Source organism: Oncorhynchus masou, chromosome 28 (genome assembly GCF_036934945.1).
Source record: "Oncorhynchus masou masou isolate Uvic2021 chromosome 28, UVic_Omas_1.1, whole genome shotgun sequence".
Taxonomy (NCBI): Eukaryota; Metazoa; Chordata; class Actinopteri; order Salmoniformes; family Salmonidae; genus Oncorhynchus; species Oncorhynchus masou.
The window spans coordinates 42,221,104-42,241,473 of NC_088239.1; the positions used below are offsets into that span (position 1 = coordinate 42,221,104).

Below are 20,370 nucleotides of genomic sequence, written 5' to 3' on the forward strand. Positions count from 1 at the left end.
GACAGCACTTTTTATACCTAGCACCCCCCATTTTAGGGGACCAAAAGTATTGGTACAAATTCACTTACGTTTATTAAAAGTAGTCTAAAGTTTAGTATTTGGTCCCATATTCATAGCACGCAATGACTACATCAAGCTTGTGACTCTACAAATGTGTTGGATACATTTTCAGTTTTGTTTTGGTTGTGTTTCAGATCATTTTGTGCCCAATAGAAATTAATTTGAGTCACTTTTATTGTCAATAAGAATAGAATGTTTCGAAACACTTCTACATTCATGTGGATGCTACCATGATTACGGAGAGTCCTGAATGAATCGTGAATAATGACGAGTGAGCAAGTAAGATGCACAAATATCATACTGAGAAGACATGCTAACCTTTTACCATTACAATAATAGGGGAGGTTAGCATTTTAGGGGGGTATGATATTTGTGCGTCTCGAACTTTCTCAGGATTATCCATAATCATGGTAGCATCCACATTAATGTAGAAGTGTTTCGAAACACATTGTATTCTTATTTACAATAAAAGTGACTCCAAGGGCCTCCTGAGTAGCACGGTGGTCTAGCTGTGCCACTCGAGATTCTGGGTGCGAGTCCAGGCTCTGTCGTCCAGGCTATGTGCGCCGCACAATTGGCCCAGCGCTGTCCGGGTTAGGGGAGGGTTTGGCCAGCAGAGATGTTCTTGTCCCATCGCACTCTAGCGACTCCTGTGACAGGCCAGGCGCAGTGCACGCTGACACGGTTCGCCAGGTGTATGGTGTTTCTTGCAGTGCGACTGGCTTCCGGGTTAAGCAGGCATTGTGTCAAGAAGCAGTGCGGCTCGGTTGGGTCGTGTTTTGGAGGACGCACGGTTCTCGACCGTCACCTCTCCCGAGCCCGTACGGGAATTGCAGCGATGAGACAAGACTAACTTGTCTCATCGCTGCAAGTTACATCAATTGGATACCACAAAATTGGGGAGAAAAAGGTGCAAGAAATATATCATTTAAATTACTCCAAAATGACACAATACATTATTTACCATTCATTTCTATTGGAAACAAAATAATCTGAAACAACCAAAACAAACCGCAAATGTATTCAATAAAATGTGTAGTCACAAGCTTGATGTAGTCATTGTGTGCTATGAATATAGGACCAAACACTACACTTTTTACTACTTTATTAATACACAAACAGTATAGTGTCCCAATACTTTTGGTCTCCTAAAATGGCGGAGGGGGGGCTAGGTACCAAAAAAAGGCTGTAATTTCAAAACTGTTCACCCAATATGGATGAAAATACCCTGAAATGAAAGCTGACGGTCTGCACTCCGTAATTGTATCATTTCAAATCCAAAGTGCTGGAGTACAGAGTAAAAAACACAATTCTTTTAGAGCTCACTGTACCTGGTAGGATTCATCACAACATACCGTACTCCTACTTACCAACCAAAAGTAGGTGACCCATCCCAAAAGAATAGGACCTACTCTAACACGCCTAAAAGAAACCAAATGGCAGGGAATTAAGAAAATCAAACCTGGGTGGGTGAAACTATCAAGTGTAGATGACCCCTCCCCAAAAAGGGGGAAAATAAATCCAAAATAGGGTTCCTAAGTGGGAATTCCCGACAAGTCATGCTGCCTTTTTCCTCAGGTGCACCAACTTACTCGTCATATTTGATATGGTACGTGACATCCTCCTTCTCTTTGTCTGTGGCAGTAGAGTCTGTTTGAGAGGTGGAGGACGCACTCCCTGGCCCACTGTCCGAGTTTAACATCAAATAATTATTTCCATTACTATTGTCCGTGGAGGAGGAGGGGTGGCCTTGGCCTTGGCCCGGCTCGGCCTCCAGCTTGCCATTAGTCCTTTTGCTAGGCCTGCCAACCTTCCCCGCTGTAGGAGCTTTGCTGTTCTGACCCTTTGGGGTTCGTGCCACCTTGTCGATGCAGGCTTCAAACCAGGCACCGATGCTTATGTCTCTGCAGTCCACCAACTCATTTATCTGAGAGATAAGAAAAAATGAAATAGTTTAGCTTTTAAACATTCATAAAAATACACGTATTATTCTTTATCATTTTAAGAGTACACCTGGCTTCAGTATTAATGAAAGCAGGCATCTGGATAACTAAATGTATGCTGTATCAAAGAAAAATGAGACATATTGGACATTTCTAAAAAAAAAAAGAAAAAAATAAATAGACCTCTGCAATTACTTCTAAAATACCCATAAAAAAAAGGTTTACTATTGTTGACAAGCATTTGTTTACAATGGAAAACAAAGTGGCTGAAAAAAAAAAACGTCGGTGGACCACTGGAAGCAACGAAATGAAAAAGACGTTTAAAATGTGAAATTGGGTTAGCCTAGTTATTGTTGTTTAGCTATCAATTCTCCAACTAGCCTCTGTGTATTTAAAGGCCCAGTGCAGTCAAATATATATTTCCAATTGTGAACAATTATGATACTGCCCTTTTAGTGTAAGAGCGGTTTGAAAAGACCGCCTGAAATTTCTGCCTGTTTTGGTGGGATGGAGTTATGGCCTGCCTGGTGAAATCAGGCGTTAAATTAGTTAATAGACCAATAAGAAAAGAGTTCCAAACCTCTCTGCAAATCACAGCTGCATTGGACCTTTAATGATGGAAGAAGAGCAAAGCACACAACTGAGACAGGCTGAGTTTGGCCTTGCCCCTCCCTGTCTGAGGCGTGGGCCTGGCAATGTTGATATTACAATGTGAATCATGGCTAAAGAAATTGAGATTTGCAGATGCAGTGAGCTCTATACCCTTCATTTAAGTTTATGGTTGCAGGTCCAGAGTATTATTGATACCGAGTGCCACTATTTTTTAAGCAGTCCTTGTGGGCCTGTGGAGATGACACTGCTTTCACTATCTGTCTCCCCTGGAACTAATGACATAACCACATGAAACAGCAGTCTGAATGAAGCATCTGATTCTCATCCAGATGTAAAGTGAGGAACCAAAACACGCTTCTCCAGACTGTGGGTTTTGGAGACCCCACTTTTTCTTTGTGACTAACACCCCCCACCCACCCCACCCCCTCTCTCAAGGCCTTTATAATGACGTCTGAAATATTCTGTGTTCCATGCATTCAAGGCTTGGGTCTGGATTCAGATCGCCTCTTGATGCGTCCTCAGTTTATGTTATGATGAGTAGCATAGCATAGTTAGCTAATAGAGTTAAGTGGGAGAACTTGCACAATTGGTGGCTGACTAAATACTTTTTTGCCCCACTGTACCTCTTCCCCCTTTTTCCTCTCTCTACCTTACTGATGTTACATTTGAAATCCCCTTGGTTAACAGAGATTCTGGGAACATCAGAGGGTGGGGGGGGAAATGAACAATATTCTGGTAATCTGACCAATTGAACATATGCAGTGGTACTTAATAAATATGATGTCAGTTCAGTTGTCATCCGAGACATTATCAATGATAAGATGACAAACTCTACAGTGGAAAGTCCACACAGAGTTATCGGATTCACATGAAATTGTTGTTCAATTGAAATGTTTGAATATGAAATTATTTGTGATGGGATGAAATGTAATTTTAGCTTCCAAATGAGAGATTTGGGTTTTCATAAGGTTAGGGCTCTGCTCAATCAGTGGCCCGCCCCTGTGAAGGGACATGGGTTATAAAACTTTTCAAACACGCCCTCCTCTCCCTTCCTATATAAAGCCTTGATGACAATATAACCTCCTGTTCCGAGGATGTGAGGACGACGGTCCGATGTCAGAATGGTTCAGATAATAACTACAGAACGAAGCCAACATCAGCGTGAGCTTTGGTTGCAAATGGTATGAACTTTGAACTCTTATTCACTACAGAAGTGATACCTCCTAGCCATTGAGTTAGCAACAGCAGCTGCAAACGAGGGTTAGGAAGGAACAGACAACGACGTTACTACAACGTATCCAATTGACCAGAGACATTCTTCAAAGGACAAAGGACTCGGTTTGGCAATACGGCCTTCCATCTACCACCAACCTACTGAAGCGCAGCTCAGAGTAAATATTTATTGCATTTTCCTTTTCCAAATGGGCGGTAATTTAGAATGCATAAGATACTGTATTTACGATAGCACAGCTTCTTCCTTTGTTACTCAGTCTTCCCGCTCTTTCACTCAAACGCAGCCCTTCTCATTTGTGTAAAAAGCGGTCATATCTCTTCCGCCCGCTAGTGACGTTTTCCTTTATGACGTAATTTGTAATCAAGTTATGATTAATTATGTGTATGTGTAATTCTGTGTGATTAGTTAGGTATTTAGTAAATAAATAATTCAACCCAATTTTGTATTGCTGATTCAACTTGTTAGCCAGGGTTCGTGAAGACCAAGAATTTACAACTTTCAGATGAGACCGAATTAAGGTGACGATTAATGTTGACTGCTATTTATGTAAAATATTACTAGGTCTTAAAGAGTTTATTCGGAAGATAACAGCTCTATAAATATTATTTTGTGGTGCTCCGACTCTAGTTAATTACATTTACATGATTAGCTCAATCAGGTAATATTAATTACGGAGAAATTATTTTATAGAATAGCATGTCATTTAATCCGGCATAGCCAAAGACACGACACCGGCTTCACCCCCAAAAAATGTTTCCTGTCAACAAAAGCATATGTATCTCTAGGAACTCTACTTACAAGACGTGAAGTGAAGTCCCTCGCTATCAAATAAACATCTGAATCCAATTTTTGTCCTAACCGCACCATATTCCTGCAGTGTAAACAGTGGTAGACTTCGTGGTAGGAAATCTAGCGCGAAGTGCGTTGTCTACTGGCAGGAATGGTGCGCTTTGGACAAATGTTGGAGTCAGACATTTATTTGATAATGAGGGACACATTTCACTTTCTGTCTGGTAAGTAGAGTTCCTAGAGATTATACATATGCTTTTGTTGACAAGAAACATTTTTTGGGGGTGAAGCCAGCTATATTGTGGTATTGTTATTTTCTGTTGCCACCCACCAGAACAATGGACAACCAGTACACATTCTCCCAATGATGTGTCCCAAAGCTAAGAATATATCAGAGTGCATACATTTTTGGTATGTGTATGTGTGATCCTTGCATAAATTTAACCCACAACTGAGTCACACAGGGCCAGTCATCACCTTGATGGTACACCTAGCACAGGCTTTTCATTGAGCCAAGAGACTGTTACTGTCCATGTTCCAGCCAATATAATTTACAGCCACTGTGGTTCACAAGCAGCAGGCCAGCATGCCTTTTCTCAGGGTTAAGTTCTGCGCATGTTTCTCTTGGCTTGGGTCTGCTTGGCATCCTTAGCCCCAGCTCCCCTGCAGCTTGGCTACGGTGTTAACTGTTAAGAGGACGTTTATCAAAACGTGTCAGCCTTGCCACTTACTGCAACGGAGTATAAAAAAAGAAAATTACCAAGAAAAATCTTAGCAACCGTTTGTTGCGTGGCAATAAAAAGTTTCCCCAATTCAAATGTCTGATTCATTGGGGAGGTTAAACGTGTCGCAACATGGTTACCATGAGGTGAACGTTCAGAGCTCCAGTAGTAGACATAATTCAACAGGGAAATTTAAGTAAATGGCCCAAATTCAAAACTCTTCTCAGAGTAGGAGTGCTGACGTAGGAACAAGTCCCCCCCTGCCCATATCGTATTCATTATGATCTAAAAGGCTAAACTGATCCTAGAAATTAGCACTCTGAGATGCTTTGTGAATACGGGTCCAGAAGAAGAACCACCTCTACTGATTGTCTGTTAGTGTCACCCTAGAGTAGAGACACAGGATCAGGTCTGTCATGCATGTTCACAAACCGTTTCCCTGACGACTGGCACTAAAAGGAGATGTCACCTCCAGCGAGGGATCTAACCAGGGTGACAGGGAGGGGAGAGGTGAAGGGCAACATGACCGTGCCAGACACACACGCACAAAACAAGATAGCCAGCCAGCCAGCCAGCTAGAAAAGGCCAGAATGGCACCCACACCACTGGACCTGCTACAGTAGCGAAACACTCCAGAGCCCTTTGTCTGTATCCACTGGTCACTATGGCAATCGAACACAGAATGCTGAGGGAGTGAGAGGCAGATGCCAATTCAAACTACCACAGGCATGTGGGTCCAAAAACCACAATGCAAATAAGAGGTAGTGTGCCAGTGCCATCAAGGAAACGAACGACGAAACAAACGTCAGTATCTCCTAAATTGTGAAACGAACCAAGCTGGACTAGAGGACAGAAAGTAGGGGTTTGAAACCTTTCAAGACACAAGTATACTGCTGGGGAGAGTTGTATCCTTAGGGGTCGTATCCTCTGGTTCATATGGTTTATATCTGGCTCAAAAGGACCATTAATGAATGAACATAATATTATATCTCATACACAAACCACAACCTGAGAGAAAATGGTACCACAGACCAGCAAGTTCTTTCTCTCACCTTGAACACCCCAATGCCGGCGTCTATGAGGAAGGGACGTGTAGAGGTTGATGGCTGGTTGTCAAGCTTCTCCAGCAGTGCTGGTGGAGTAGAAGACTTGGCCCTGTTGTTATTGGGATCACTGGTGTTACTGGTACTGCTGGTACTGCTGTTACTGGTGGTTGTGTTGTTGTTGACTGTGGTGAGGGTAGGGATGGGTTTGGGGGCCACTATGGTAGGCTTGGATGGGGAGGGTGTGGTAGCTGCACCAGCCGTGGTGTTGGGGGAGGTGGGAGGCAGAGCTGTACTACTGGACATGGGCATGGTGTCACAGTCCTTCGGGGTGACAGGGGGTGCAATGGGCGGGACGAGGGGGCTGTCGGGAGCGTCCCCTGCCTGAGAACGGATTAGCAGCTGGACGATGTCGTTCAGTCCCACGTTGTAGTCATACAGCGTGTGGCCATCTTCCATCTGAAAAATATTGACACACAAATGGATCTGTTAGTAAGGCAGACATTTAGTCTGTGTTTTGCTTGAGGTGGGTAAAACAGCTGTGTGACAGTCAAACAGCGTATGGCCATCTTGCATGTGAAAAAAAAAAATAATAAAAAAAAAAAAAAATCACACACGGATCTGTTCGGCAGCCATTTTGGTGTTAGTTTTTTCTTTTTGGGGAGGGGGGGGGGGTTCTCTTCTCAGGCACTGGCAGACATCTGCTCAATATTAAAATGAACAGCATAGCATCGCCGTCAGAAGCCTATATCGAGCCGGAGCTGGTTGTCAAGAGCAAACAAAGAGCTCGGCAAAAAGACAGAATTCCACAGTTCTTCAGAAGGGTGAGGAGGGACAATGAGTTGATGCTCAACACCATTCGGAATAAAAGCTAAAAGCTACGGGGAAATAAACAAACATCCATTCCTGAACAAAACGGCACAAATCTCTGCCTTCCACTGCATTTTTTTCCCCCTCAAATAAGTAAATAAAATATTAAATCTGGAGGGGGGGGAACACTACCTAAGTCGCTATGGCAACCAATAAAGAAGCCCCCCCCCTCCCCTCCATATCGACAAACTCCCTCCCTACAATCTCAGTCTGTCTTTCAGATGGTGGTGTGGCGCATTTCCGCAGTCATGGGTTTGTGTCAGAAAATGGCTCCACTTCTGAGTGTGAGAGACTCCTCACGTTAAGAAACATTGCATCTCTGGCTGCCTCGTTACTTGCCATGTGTTTAAGTTACTGTATCTCTTGTTATAGCCTACCGTACTTCCATGAAAATGTTATGGTATAATGGTGAGCAGACAGCTAGTTGTGTCCCAATGGATCTATGTAGCGTCGTCTCATCAGAGCAGAAGCGAGCGAGGTAGCCAGTGACCAGACCATTTCCCATCCTCCATTGTGTTGGAGAAATAAGCATGGCCACTCGCTCCTCTCCTTGGTTACTTATTGAGGCAGAAAAGGAGAAACGAGAGTGGAGGCGCTCCAGTCTGGCATCTCCCGTCCTCTAACCTCCCTTATTTAATAATCTCATGAAATTTAGAACAGAGCAGGCCGCCCGTGATTGCCACAAACACTATGGTCACCTGTCTGTGTGCGTTTGTCTGTGTCCATGTCTGTCTGTCTGCCCCTCCCATGTGGAGTAAACTGCATAGCACAGAAATATAATTACTACCATCACAGAACGTTGAATTCAAATGGGAATGTCCGTTCTAGTAATTATATTTCTATGGTAGACTAGACACCATCATGGAGAGAAGGGACACCAGGCAGGCTGCGGCACACCGACTAGAATTAATCTATTGTGTCGGGAAAAGCCTATTTTATTTCATGCATGGTATCCCATAACACAGCGTACATTAGCCACGTTTGGCCTTTAACTGGAGAGTCAATTACGATTTGCATAATCTCCCTCTTCAACAAGACATTTTATAGGCTCCTTAGGGCTTAGGCAATGACAATAATTACACTCAAAACCCAGGTCCAGTTTGTACCCATGATATCCGATGTTATGACGCTTCTACAAATTTGGGGTTTAGCTATGGTCAAGGGATGGTAAAACATTTGGGGCGATTGGATGTCTTCCATCCAGTCCATTTGAAAAGTTATGGTTGGGCGATTCTGTGTAAAAGTCAACCTGAGTGTCCATTTCCAAATGAAACCATTACCCTTAAGGTCTATGTGTTGGAGTTCAAGCTTTATTTGAACATTTTAATTTCATGAATTTTGCCCATTTACAGCGTAGGTGGCCAAGGCTTTTCAGTCAATCATATTTCATGGATTTTAGAAAGGGCTCACAAAGCTTGTTTTTCCACTCACAGCTGTTCCCAGTATTAGTTACGAAGATGATATGTTAATGAAGCAATACTACGTTTTGTTTGCGTATTCTACAGTCCTGTAAAATGTAGGAGGTGGACTGGGACAGGCAATGTAACATCCATAAAAAAATAAAATTGGGGGGGGGGGGGGTCATAAAACATGCTCCTTATCTTGAAACATTTAGGAAACTAAAGGTTTTGTATGGTCTAGAATTGGTTCCGCTCTTTTCATTGTCAGTATCATCTTTCAGCGTTTATGATACCCGTAACATCCATAACAGTTGTGGATGTGATGGATTTTGATGTATCATATCTTGTCTTCAGAAGCTTGTGCATTCACCACGTGTGATTGCTCTGGGACGTACGTATTCTTCAGAATTTTACTGAATCAATTGTTGAAATCTAGAAAACGGATTCTAGCTCAGATTCTCTTGGAAAATATATGCCCGAAATGCATTTATCATAAAAGCAATTCCTCTCACAAATCCGGACCAAAAAAAAAAAAAAGACCATGATTTGAGATTTTCACAAAATGTAATCCATAGCATGGTCCTTTGGAAGGATGTTGACACACACACACACACACACACACACACACACACATATATATCAAAAAGCATAATTGAGAAACAATAAATCAAAGTTGGCATATGTATTACATTTTGGCACATTTTTAAATAATTTGTTGAACCTAATATACTCTACAGGCATATCAAAGTTCCACAGTGGGATGTAAATGTCATCGTCAATAACAACATTAGGAATGTAAAATGAAACCTCATTCATCTGCAAGACTAAGGAGGAAAAGAAACACTAATGGAAAAATATTTTGAAAGCATGGTCAAAAGATCGACCACGTGGTGGCAGTGGCACAACCACTTTGTGTGTGTGTGTGTGTGTGTGTTCGTGTACGCATTGTTTATCCAAGGTGACGACTGACAAGTCAGCCAGACTGTCTTTAAAAAGCTTATTGCTAAATCATTACAAGCACGTCACTCAGACATTGACACACACAAACAAAAAAACAGCAGGAGATGTGCTTTGCTTACGCACTGGCAAGGTCACAACATTCTGAATACGTAATAATTAAAACAGCTACTTTTGTATTTGAATTAGGTAATTGCTGGACGGATCCTGTTCGTTACGATACAGAATAGAAACCTAATCTACTCCAGGTGGAGGGGAGGGCAACACTACATCACCAGGCCGAACCTGGAAAAGTCTATTCGATACTATCCTGGCTGACAGGTATGCTTTGGCATCTAGCCTATCAATGATTTAACGCAACAGAGAAAAATACTCTGTATATGCAATAAAAATGACAGAACATTTCTATTATAACCATTGAACTTTTGTGGTGGTTATCTCTGCCTGCCAATTAAGTGAATTTGACCACCTGAGATTTCTATCAGAATTTGGAAAGGTGTTTCTGAGTAAGTGCCAAGCCTTTCAAAAAGAATCGGTACGCGACCTGTGCTTCTGAAATGCACTTGGTGCATTAGTGTACGTACGTGTGGCGTTCGTGTGTATTTTTGTAAGCAAGTCAGGGCTGGTGTATGTGTGAATATTCTTTTCACTAACACAACAAAGGTGCAAAACCAAATCAGTCAGTGGGGCTGGTGGTCAGATACTAGTCTGCAGTCAGAGCCTGGCAGGGAGCAGGGAACTCTGGGTATAGGGCAGGAAACGCCCAACACACACACTGCTCAACCAGACAGTGAGCTCCACTCCCTACCCCTCCCCCCACCACCCAAACCACCCCTCGCCTCCCACCCGCTAGACCGCCAATAGGAAAAAAATAGGTCACGTTTCTAATCAAGAGCGAACACCCCCCAAGCAGCCCAAAACACTGACATGGAACTCGCTGTCTAGCCTATACCAAACTCTATTGCTATATTTATTCATCGATACAGAACACACACATTTTTTTTTTATACCTTAAAACAAATTCAATTCTTCATCTCTAGTAATTATATGGATAGAAAGAAGTTGGCTGAAATAGACTCGGCTTGCACTCCTCTTCCCCCAAACCTTGTTTCTTTCTAGCCGTCGTGTTCGTAAAGCAGGACCCTGCATTTTTTGACAAGCCGGTCTGGTAGAGTGAAAAAGAAAGCACTTCCATTTTCCTCGCATTACCAAGAACAACTGACACTCAGTTCCTGTAGCTAGCTGATATTCAAATCAAGTAAAACACGGGGTTCACTGAAAGTAAAACACATCACCACTGAAGGAACCGTAAACAGAATAACCAGACTGAGCTGACACGGTGATAACTAGCCTAAATCCAAATCCACATGCAGGGATGCGAATATAAAATTGCTAAACTGGGACTAGACATTTTTCCAATCAGATCAACTCTGAAAAAGATCTGATATGAAAAGTTCTGATGTAATTGGTCAAAAGACCAATTAGTGGGGGAAAAAAATATCAGAATTGCGCTCTCTGTGTAAATGTAGCCTTTGTGGCATTGATCTACCTCGAGTACCACTGCTTAACTTGGCAATCAGTCATGTACTGTTAACTCTGCAAACTGGTTCATTGAGTAACGCATGTTCACCTGACTTCTAGAAAATCCCTGCTTCTTTCCATTTGAGGTGCGGACATCCCACCGGATGGGATGCAGCCCAGAAGCATGGTGGATCCCTGTTGCAGAGTGCATGTGGCAAGCGTTTGGTGAGAGCAAATAGCTACTAAAAGGTTGTAAGATGAACGGTTGAAGAAAATGGGACACCCTGCTTCCTGGGCCCTTTTGTTTATTTAATTTGTTACGTTTTAATCTTGCATGGTTTTTTAAAAGTAACTTCTTTTCTAAAAGTAACTTAAAATAACTAAATCAACAATATGTGAATGGAGAATGGGTTGAGTCTTGAGTTCAGTTATAGAAAAAAACCATGCCTTAAATAAAAATGTTTGAAAACTGGTCCTTTGTTGTCTGCCTCTACTTCACGCTGCCTGCGCAGCACGGATCCAAAATAAAAATCGGTCACCTTTCCACCTCGTGAAACACACAGTCCCTTTCTTAACTCAGAAAGGACACCAACTTCCATTAGCGTAACTGAATTCAAGTGCCCTCAGCCGTGTCAGACAACAGGCTCCAAACCTTCAGCCCAACCCTAAACTGGAGAGCGGGGCACCTGTACACATGGCTGACTGCAGCACACACACTATCTTAGTCCCACATAAGCAAAGACACAGGAACACAACCAACCAGCTCTCATATACAGAGCCATGTTGCCTCTCATATACAGAGCCATGTTGCCTCTCATATACAGAGCCATGTTGCCTCTCATATACAGAGCCATGTTGCCTCTCATATACAGAGCCATGTTGCCTCTCATATACAGAGCCATGTTGCCTCTCATATACAGAGCCATGTTGCCTCTCATATACAGAGCCATGTTGCCTCTCATATACAGAGCCATGTTGCCTCTCATATACAGAGCCATAACAAGACGATTGAATGAATGCCCTGGTTTTCCCCAACTAAGAAAAAAAGGGTCAAGGGTTATCAGCCCGTAGTGTAATGTTGAAAATGTGTGTGTATTAAAAACAGTTCTTAATCTGTATTTTTTTTTCACATTTAGGAGCATTTCTAAACATGCCATCAGTGCAAGTGGCTTTCTTTGAAACAAATTTTGTGAAATATTAACCCTGAGAGACGCTCACTCGCCAATAGAGAGGGAGCACAATTCGAAAACCAGCCAATCACAAGTCTCAGAGTAGATGTTTAGCGGACGAGGGTCTGCTTAGTAGAGTGTTCCGTTTTTGTGTGTGTGACAAGACGGTATGCCCAGGATCTAAAAGAGAAAGGCAGGGACTGTGCTCTCGGAAAGGGAGAATCTGTGACCGACTATAGGCAGGTAGAGATCCGTTCACAGACATAATTAAGAGACTGTTACAAGACCTCTGTGGCTCTCTAACATTGACAGTCATTCAAACGCAAGGGCATAGTACACGTGCTTTGAACTAGGGCTAGGACGACGCCATTTTGAAATTGAATGAGTCTCCTCTGGCTCCTGGCAACAGTCTTAATAGTGTGACGGTAGTCGGTACTGCGCGTGGTTCATTCTTCACATTACTTCACACGTGTAAATCCCCCACCCACCCTGCCTGCTATCCTGAGGCAGAGGAAATACAAAGATTACTACAGTACATACTCACAACAGTACATTACTCTACTACTAGGTCTACACTACTACTTCACTACAGTACTACACAATAAAACCGAAGGTCTTCTTGTATAACAAACCTTAAAAACAGAATCCAGTGTGTATCTCATAAACTAGGCCTAAAATCAAATGAGTGGGAAAACAACACTCAGTATGGAAAAGAGAGAAGAGAAAAGCATATTGTTTCCTTAGAAACAGCCAGCCATGCATACCTTACATCACAAGGTGATGAAAACGTAGGTAGGCTGCCAACTGAAGCAAATTGAACGCAGGTCTTTTGTTTAAATTCACATTAAAATGGAAAACGCTTAGATGCTTGATCCCCACAAAAAAAAAAAAAAAAATGGAAAAAAAGCTTGCCATGGCTCCGTCCCATGTTTCCTCTCAAAAGAGAGCACATGGGAATTCCTCATTCAAAAATTCAAAATGGCTGACATATCATGCTGTACTGCAGATTATACAGCAATGAACAACATCCCCGAAAGTGGAATCCCTCCCAAAGCATGGATGTGTAAACACAAAACCACTTAAATCCTTAATGTAGTGTCAGAAATCCAGCAAAACAAGAGCAAGCCATTTATTTTCAATAGCAGTCCTGATTCTCCTTTAGTTTTTTTATTTTATTTACAGGGCCTAGGGTTTAAGAATGGCTAAAGTGCCTTCAGAGGAATCCATTTATATGGTAAGTTAAATAACTGGATTAAAAAAAGGATGGTGTGAAGCATATTAAATGATAATAGAAAAAGCAGTATTTTCTTTATGAGGTGCATGTTGAGTCATTATTCCAGATGTAATATTCCCCACACACAGTCTGTCCCAAATGGCACCCTATTCCCTACATATTGCCTATGGGCCCTGGTCAAAAGTAGAGCTTTTTGGAAAAGGTTGCTATTTGGGACATACACAGGGGCACAGTGGTCAGACAATTAACCCCCACACACACCCACAAAGGATTGAATGACCGTCACAGGGGCACGGCAGCATTTCCATCTCCAATCCAATCACCATTGTCTTTCTTAACGGATGGCATTTTGAGTCATTATACTTGGCTCAAACACTGGATAGAAAGGATACAAGGTGGGTGTATGCATATTCTGATAACACTCTGGTCGCCAGTCCTCTGGTCGCCAGTCCTTACTACTAGACTGGAAAGAGGGCCCTAAAAAAAAAAAAGGTACAGAGCATTCTAGCATATTACCTTCAAACACCGAAATGATGACAAGGCATTATACGAAGTCGCAGAAAAGACAATGTTGTAATGACTGATCAATGTCATATTGTAAAAGATGTAATGTCAAATCTCACTTGGAGAGATTTAAAAATATATATATTTAAATCTCACATTCAATGACAATTGTCTCTGAATCTACTAGTTCAGCTTCTAGAATCCCCAGAAGTGTTAGTATTGTTCAACACGGTCCAGCAGAATTCGTATCTATCAACCATGTTTTGCATGTAACCTACATGCAGAATATGGGGAAACAAAGTCACCGTGCAAAGAGCACTTCCACAGTAGCGCCTACCTAACCACTATTCACGATGTAGTGACGTTGAGTTTGTGTCAAACCACCAGGGCGCGGGTGTAAACACTGCACTTCACGTCAAGGCACGTGGAGCAACGCATCCTGAACTAAACAAATGAATAATACAAATCACATGAACATCAAAATGCCACGACGACAGTCATCAAGAGACCACATATTTTGGAAAAGTGGTAGAATCCTGTTCGCAATGCACCTAGATGATCTCGAACTGGTCATGGGGGTCTGAATAAGGTTGTAATAACGGGATGCCTTCCTGACATGTGGATAACACTGGAAAATCTGAAAAAAAGATCACGAAGAATATGCCCTTTCTCAGCTGTCTAGCTCAAATGTTCGCTACTACATTGATACAATGTTGTATGCATCTTGGAAAACAGGCCTACTGAAAACTGCAACATTGTAGACACAGAATGCATGGGGACAATGACAGCATATGAATATGGCACCACAGTCCGTCCTCTCAGCTCTTGCGCAAGAACTGTTGGCGAATTCCCTTCAAAACAGGAAGCTCCAGTGCTATGTACAACGTTAACAGCCTAGCACCTAATCCTGCACCGTAAACACACAACAAACGACTGTTAGGATGACCATATGTGACAGATAGCATCTACCTGTTTGCCCCGATAGAATAACCGTTGTTGTTGGGGGTTTACATTGAAGATATCCTTGATTTTCAGCCTCAGATACTCAATTTTGGTCAGCCTGGAAAGATCCTCAATGGTTCGTGTCTCCTTTCCGTCTATGGTCCGAATCTGAATCCACATCGTTCCACCGCCCGATAGCCAACCAAAAAATGTTACAGAAATCTGATCACAACAAATACGGGGCCTTTGGGGGAAGGGGGATACAAGTGAAAATGTTCAGCGCTCCATTGCCTTTTTCTCTGCAGGGGAGAATGATTTTTGCAGGATGTGTCTCTCACATGGGTCACCGCGCCAAGCAAATCTCGCGAAATAAAATTATGTACAATTTGCAGTTAAAGGCACAGGACCCTTTTTTGTGGGCAGTACAATGAATAAACGAATACAAGGGATGAAAGAAAGTATCTCACCGTTTCCAGAATGTGCAATGTAAGCAGTGGACATTCTACAAATCTATATAAAATGTAGAACTTCAATGTCAAATTAAAGCCTTTACTGACTTGCATTGTAAAGAGCTAGCCATTGCTCTAATGGTTCATAAATAGACAAAAGTTGTTGTTTTTATCTAAGAATATATTTCTTTCAAAACAGATGGGATTAAAAAAGGAAAAAAGTCCAGGCCATACTGAACATGGACAAGCATTGATGGCATGTATAGCTTCTTTATACCACTTGCTCTCCCAAAACTGTTCAAAACTTCTATGAACGGTGTATATATACACTGCTCAAAAAATTAAAGGGAACACTAAAACAACACATCCTAGATCTGAATGAATAAAATATTCTTCTTAAAAACTTTTTGCTTTACATAGTTGAATGTGCCGACAACAAAATCACACCAAAAATGATCAATGGAAATCAAATTTATCAACCCATGGAGGTCTGGATTCGGAGTCACACTAAAAATTAAAGTGGAAAACCACACTACAGGCTGATCCAACTTTGATGTAATGTCCTTTAAACAATTCAAAATGAGGCTCAGTAGTGTGTGTGGCCTCCACGTGCCTGTATGACCTCCCTACAGCGCCTGGGCATGCTCCTGATGAGGTGGCGGATGGTCTCCTGAGGGATCTCCTCCCAGACCTGGACTAAAGCATCCGCCAACTCCTGGACAGTCTGTGATGCAACGTGGCGTTGGTGGATGGAGCGAGACATGATGTCCCAGATGTGCTCAATTGGATTCAGGTCTGGGGAACGGGCGGGCCAGTCAATAGCATCAATGCCTTCCTCTTGCAGGAACTGCTGACACACTCCAGCCACATGAGGTCTAGCATTGTCTTGCATTAGGAGGAACCCAGGGCCAACCGCACCAGCATATGGTCTCACAAGGGGTCTGAGGATCTCATCTCGGTACCTAATGGCAGTCAGGCTACCTCTGGCGGGCACATGGAGGGCTGTGCGGCCCCCAAAGAAATGCCACCCCACACCATGACTGACCCACCGCCAAACCAGTCATGCTGGAGGATGTTGCAGGCAGCAGAACGTTCTCCATGGCGTCTCCAGACTGTCACGTCTGTCACATGTGCTCAGTGTGAACCTGCTTTCATCTGTGAAGAGCACAGGGCGCCAGTGGCGAATTTGCTAATCTTGGTGTTCTCTGGCAAATGCCAAACGTCCTGCACGGTGTTGGGCTGTAAGCACAACCCCCCACCTGTGGACGTCGGGCCCTCATACCACCCTCATGGAGTCTGTTTCTGACTGTTTGAGCAGACACATGCACATTTGTGGCCTGCTGGAGGTCATTTGCAGGGCTCTGGCAGTGCTCCTCCTGCTCCTCCTTGCACAAAGGCGGAGGTAGCGGTCCTGCTGCTGGGTTGTTGCCCTTCTACGGCCTCCTCCACGTCTCCTGATGTACTGGCCTGTCTCCTGGTAGCGCCTCCATGCTCTGGACACTACGCTGACAGACACAGCAAACCTTCTTGCCACAGCTCGCATTGATGTGCCATCCTGGATGAGCTGCACTACCTGAGCCACTTGCGTGGGTTGTAGACTCCGTCTCATGCTACCACTAGAGTGAAAGCACCACCAGCATTCAAAAGTGACCAAAACATCAGCCAGAAAGCATAGGAACTGAGAAGTGGTCTGTGGTCACCACCTGCAGAACCACTCCTTTATTGGGGGTGTCTTGCTAATTGCCTATAATTTCCACCTGTTGTCTATTGCATTTGCACAACAGCATGTGAAATTGATTGTCAATCAGTGTTGCTTCCTAAGTGGACAGTTTGATTTCACAGAAGTGTGATTGACTTGGAGTTACATTGTGTTGTTTAAGTGTTCCCTTTATTTTTTGAGCAGTGTATTTATGGAGGGTCTTCTTCTTGTGAATTTCTGTCAGACTAGACGCTGTGTTGTTGCCTTCCGCAGGTAGGTGTGCGGATTTCATATTTTTGTTAAGAAAGTTAAGGGGAAGGGCAAATGTTTTAAATTGCACCACCATGTAACCCTGCAACTTACCTAGACACTATCCACAAAGCCCATCCCCCATCCCTCTGCTTTGTAACCCCATCTCCCAAAATTCCCTGTAGATCTTCTGCACTGAAATCTCTCACCAAAATACTTTGCTGCTGCAACTACCACACCTCTCTTCTGTAATTTCCACTCCATCAGTGCAGTACAGTTGATCACCATAGCTATAAAACACAAGAAATCCAACCTTACTAATCTCTCTCTTCAGGCCTACTCACTGGGGGGCTCCCAGTCAAATCCAACATCCTTGGGCTATCATCTACTCTCCTTGCTGCCTCAGCATATGAAACTTTCTTCCCCATTCTAACAATCTCAACTTCTCTCTCTCTCGTACAGAGCATTTCAGATCCCAGGCTGTTTTCTCAACCCCAACTTCACACTCCCTCTGATTATGCCCTCATGCACATTTTCCACATCTTGGGACCTCCCTTCTACATTCTGCTGGCACATGTCTGAATCCTTGGCACCTAAAGCAGCATAGTGGGTTTGGAACAAAGGCCCTCACCGAATAGCTAATACATCCTAGCCTGACCTTATCTGGTAGAAACTCCATATCGAAGCTCAACAAGCCAGACAGGATATCCTCCGTCTCACCATTTCTACAGAGTCTGCATCTCACCAAAAGGCGAGCATCACAAACACCAGAAATATTCTCTCTCTTCTTATCCACCGCTACACTGAACTCCAATCCGTTCATCACTCCGGAGAGCAAAGCACGACACAGGTCAAGCACGATACGCGTGAAGCGGAGTGCCCGCTGCCTCAAAAAATCTAAATAATTCTACTTCTCGAAACTTTGACAGACGTAACAGTTCCCAGTTTGTCCTTTACCCAGCTTGAAACAACATATGGGTCAGCCAAAAAGGATGGATCCCCTTCCTCAAAAAACCTCACTCCTACAGGTCCCAAATAATCTCTGGTAGGATTCTCAGGGCAAACTTTAAAAATCTCTACCTCAAATAGGCCTTCATCCTGTCAGGCTTCATTTCAGAGGAATCATTGAAGTCGACTTACCAATGGGATCCAACATTCTCAATATGCTGAAATGATCAAGTAGATTTCAAAGTCATTTTGCTTGGCATGTATTCAGGGTATGAAGGTTTGTACTTAGCGACATGGTTTCACTTCATTGCACTTCTCTCTCCTGCTGCTTTACTGTTTCCTCCAAAGAGAATGATGTTCTTATGGGAGGGTCAATCATTGGCATCAAGTGTATGGAATTAGTAGCCTGGCTGACGTGACCCACGTGATTCACAGAGCAGGGAGAGCTGTGACTCATTGAAGTTAGGAGGACTTCGGGTGCATTCAAGACAACTGGGAACGATTTTTCCCAGTCAGTGCTCACAGAATTCACATTGGTTTTGAACAAACTGAAATCGGAAGTCAGAGATTTCCGAGTTCCCAGCTGTTTTGAACGCGGCATTAGCATTCCCCTGCGCAGATGTCGCATGCATCAACCAATAATTGCATGCCACATCATCGACCGTGTCATCAACTGACAGATTGTTATAACATATTTGGTTAGTTGATACTTAAAATACTTATCCGGGCATTGTAAGATTTGGCATGCATCAGCAACGCCTGGGCAGATGAAGGCATCCGTAGTCTGTCCACAAGAGACTAGCCCACAATGATAGGAAAAAAGGTTCCTATAAGAACCAAAAAGGGTTCAATCGCTTGCTTCATACAGTAGAAGTCAGAAGTGTACATACACCTTAGCCAAATACATTTAAACTCGGTTTTTCACAATTCCTGAAATTTAATCTTAGTAAAAAAATCCCTGTTTTAGGTCAGTTTAAAAAAAAAAATGTTTTATTTCACCTTTATTTAACCAGGTAGGCTAGTTGAGAACAAGTTCTCATTTGCAACTGTGACCTGGCCAAGATAAAGCATAGCAGTGTGAACAGACAACACAGAGTTACACATGGAGTAAACAATTAACAAGTCAATAACACAGTAAAAAAAAGGGGAGTCTATATACATTGTGTGCAAAAGGCATGAGGAGGTCGGCGAATAATTACAATTTTGCAGTTTAACACTGGAGTGATAAATGATCCGATGGTCATGTACAGGTAGAGATATTGGTGTGCAAAAGAGCAGAAAAGTAAATAAATAAAAACAGTATGGGGATGAGGTAGGTGAAAATGGGTGGGCTATTTACCAATAGACTATGTACAGCTGCAGCGATCGGTTAGCTGCTCAGATAGCAGATGTTTGAAGTTGGTGAGGGTGATAAAAGTCTCCAACTTCAGGGATTTTTGCAATTCGTTCCAGTCACAGGCAGCAGAGTACTGGAACGAAAGGCGGCCAAATGAGGTGTTGGCTTTAGGGATGATCAGTGAGATACACCTGCTGGAGCGCGTACTACGGATGGGTGTTGCCATCGTGACCAGTGAACTGAGATAAGGCGGAGCTTTACCTAGCATGGACTTGTAGATGACCTGGAGCCAGTGGGTCTGGCGACGAATATGTAGCGAGCGCCAGCCGACTAGAGCATACAAGTCGCAGTGGTGGGTGGTATAAGGTGCTTTAGTGACAAAACGGATGGCACTGTGATAAACTGCATCCAGTTTGCTGAGTAGAGTGTTGGAATCAATTTTGTAGATGACATCGCCGAAGTCGAGGATCGGTAGGATAGTCAGTTTTACTAGGGTAAGTTTGGCGGCGTGAGTGAAGGAGGCTTTGTTGCGGAATAGAAAGCCGACTCTTGATTTGATTTTCAATTGGAGATGTTTGATATGAGTCTGGAAGGAGAGTTTACAGTCTAGCCAGACACCTAGGTACTTATAGATATCCACATATTCAAGGTCAGAACCATCCAGGGTGGTGATGCTAGTCGGGCATGCG

The 20,370-nt window shown here is 43.1% G+C and overlaps 1 protein-coding gene across 1 annotated transcript in view; it reads right to left on the bottom strand.

Moving 5' to 3' along the window:
• The window catches only part of LOC135517597 (E3 ubiquitin-protein ligase UHRF1-like), a 39,447-nt gene extending 24,080 nt beyond the window's left edge, over window positions 1-15,367 (bottom strand). The window contains exons 1-3 of the mRNA XM_064942047.1: window positions 15,028-15,367; window positions 6,413-6,862; window positions 1,653-1,987 (exon numbers count right to left, since the gene is read on the bottom strand). Coding sequence (XP_064798119.1) covers window positions 1,653-1,987; window positions 6,413-6,862; window positions 15,028-15,180 — 938 coding nt within the window. The 5' untranslated portion in view covers window positions 15,181-15,367. The remainder of the gene's footprint in view (window positions 1-1,652; window positions 1,988-6,412; window positions 6,863-15,027) is intronic.
• Between the last annotated feature and the right edge of the window lie 5,003 nt (window positions 15,368-20,370).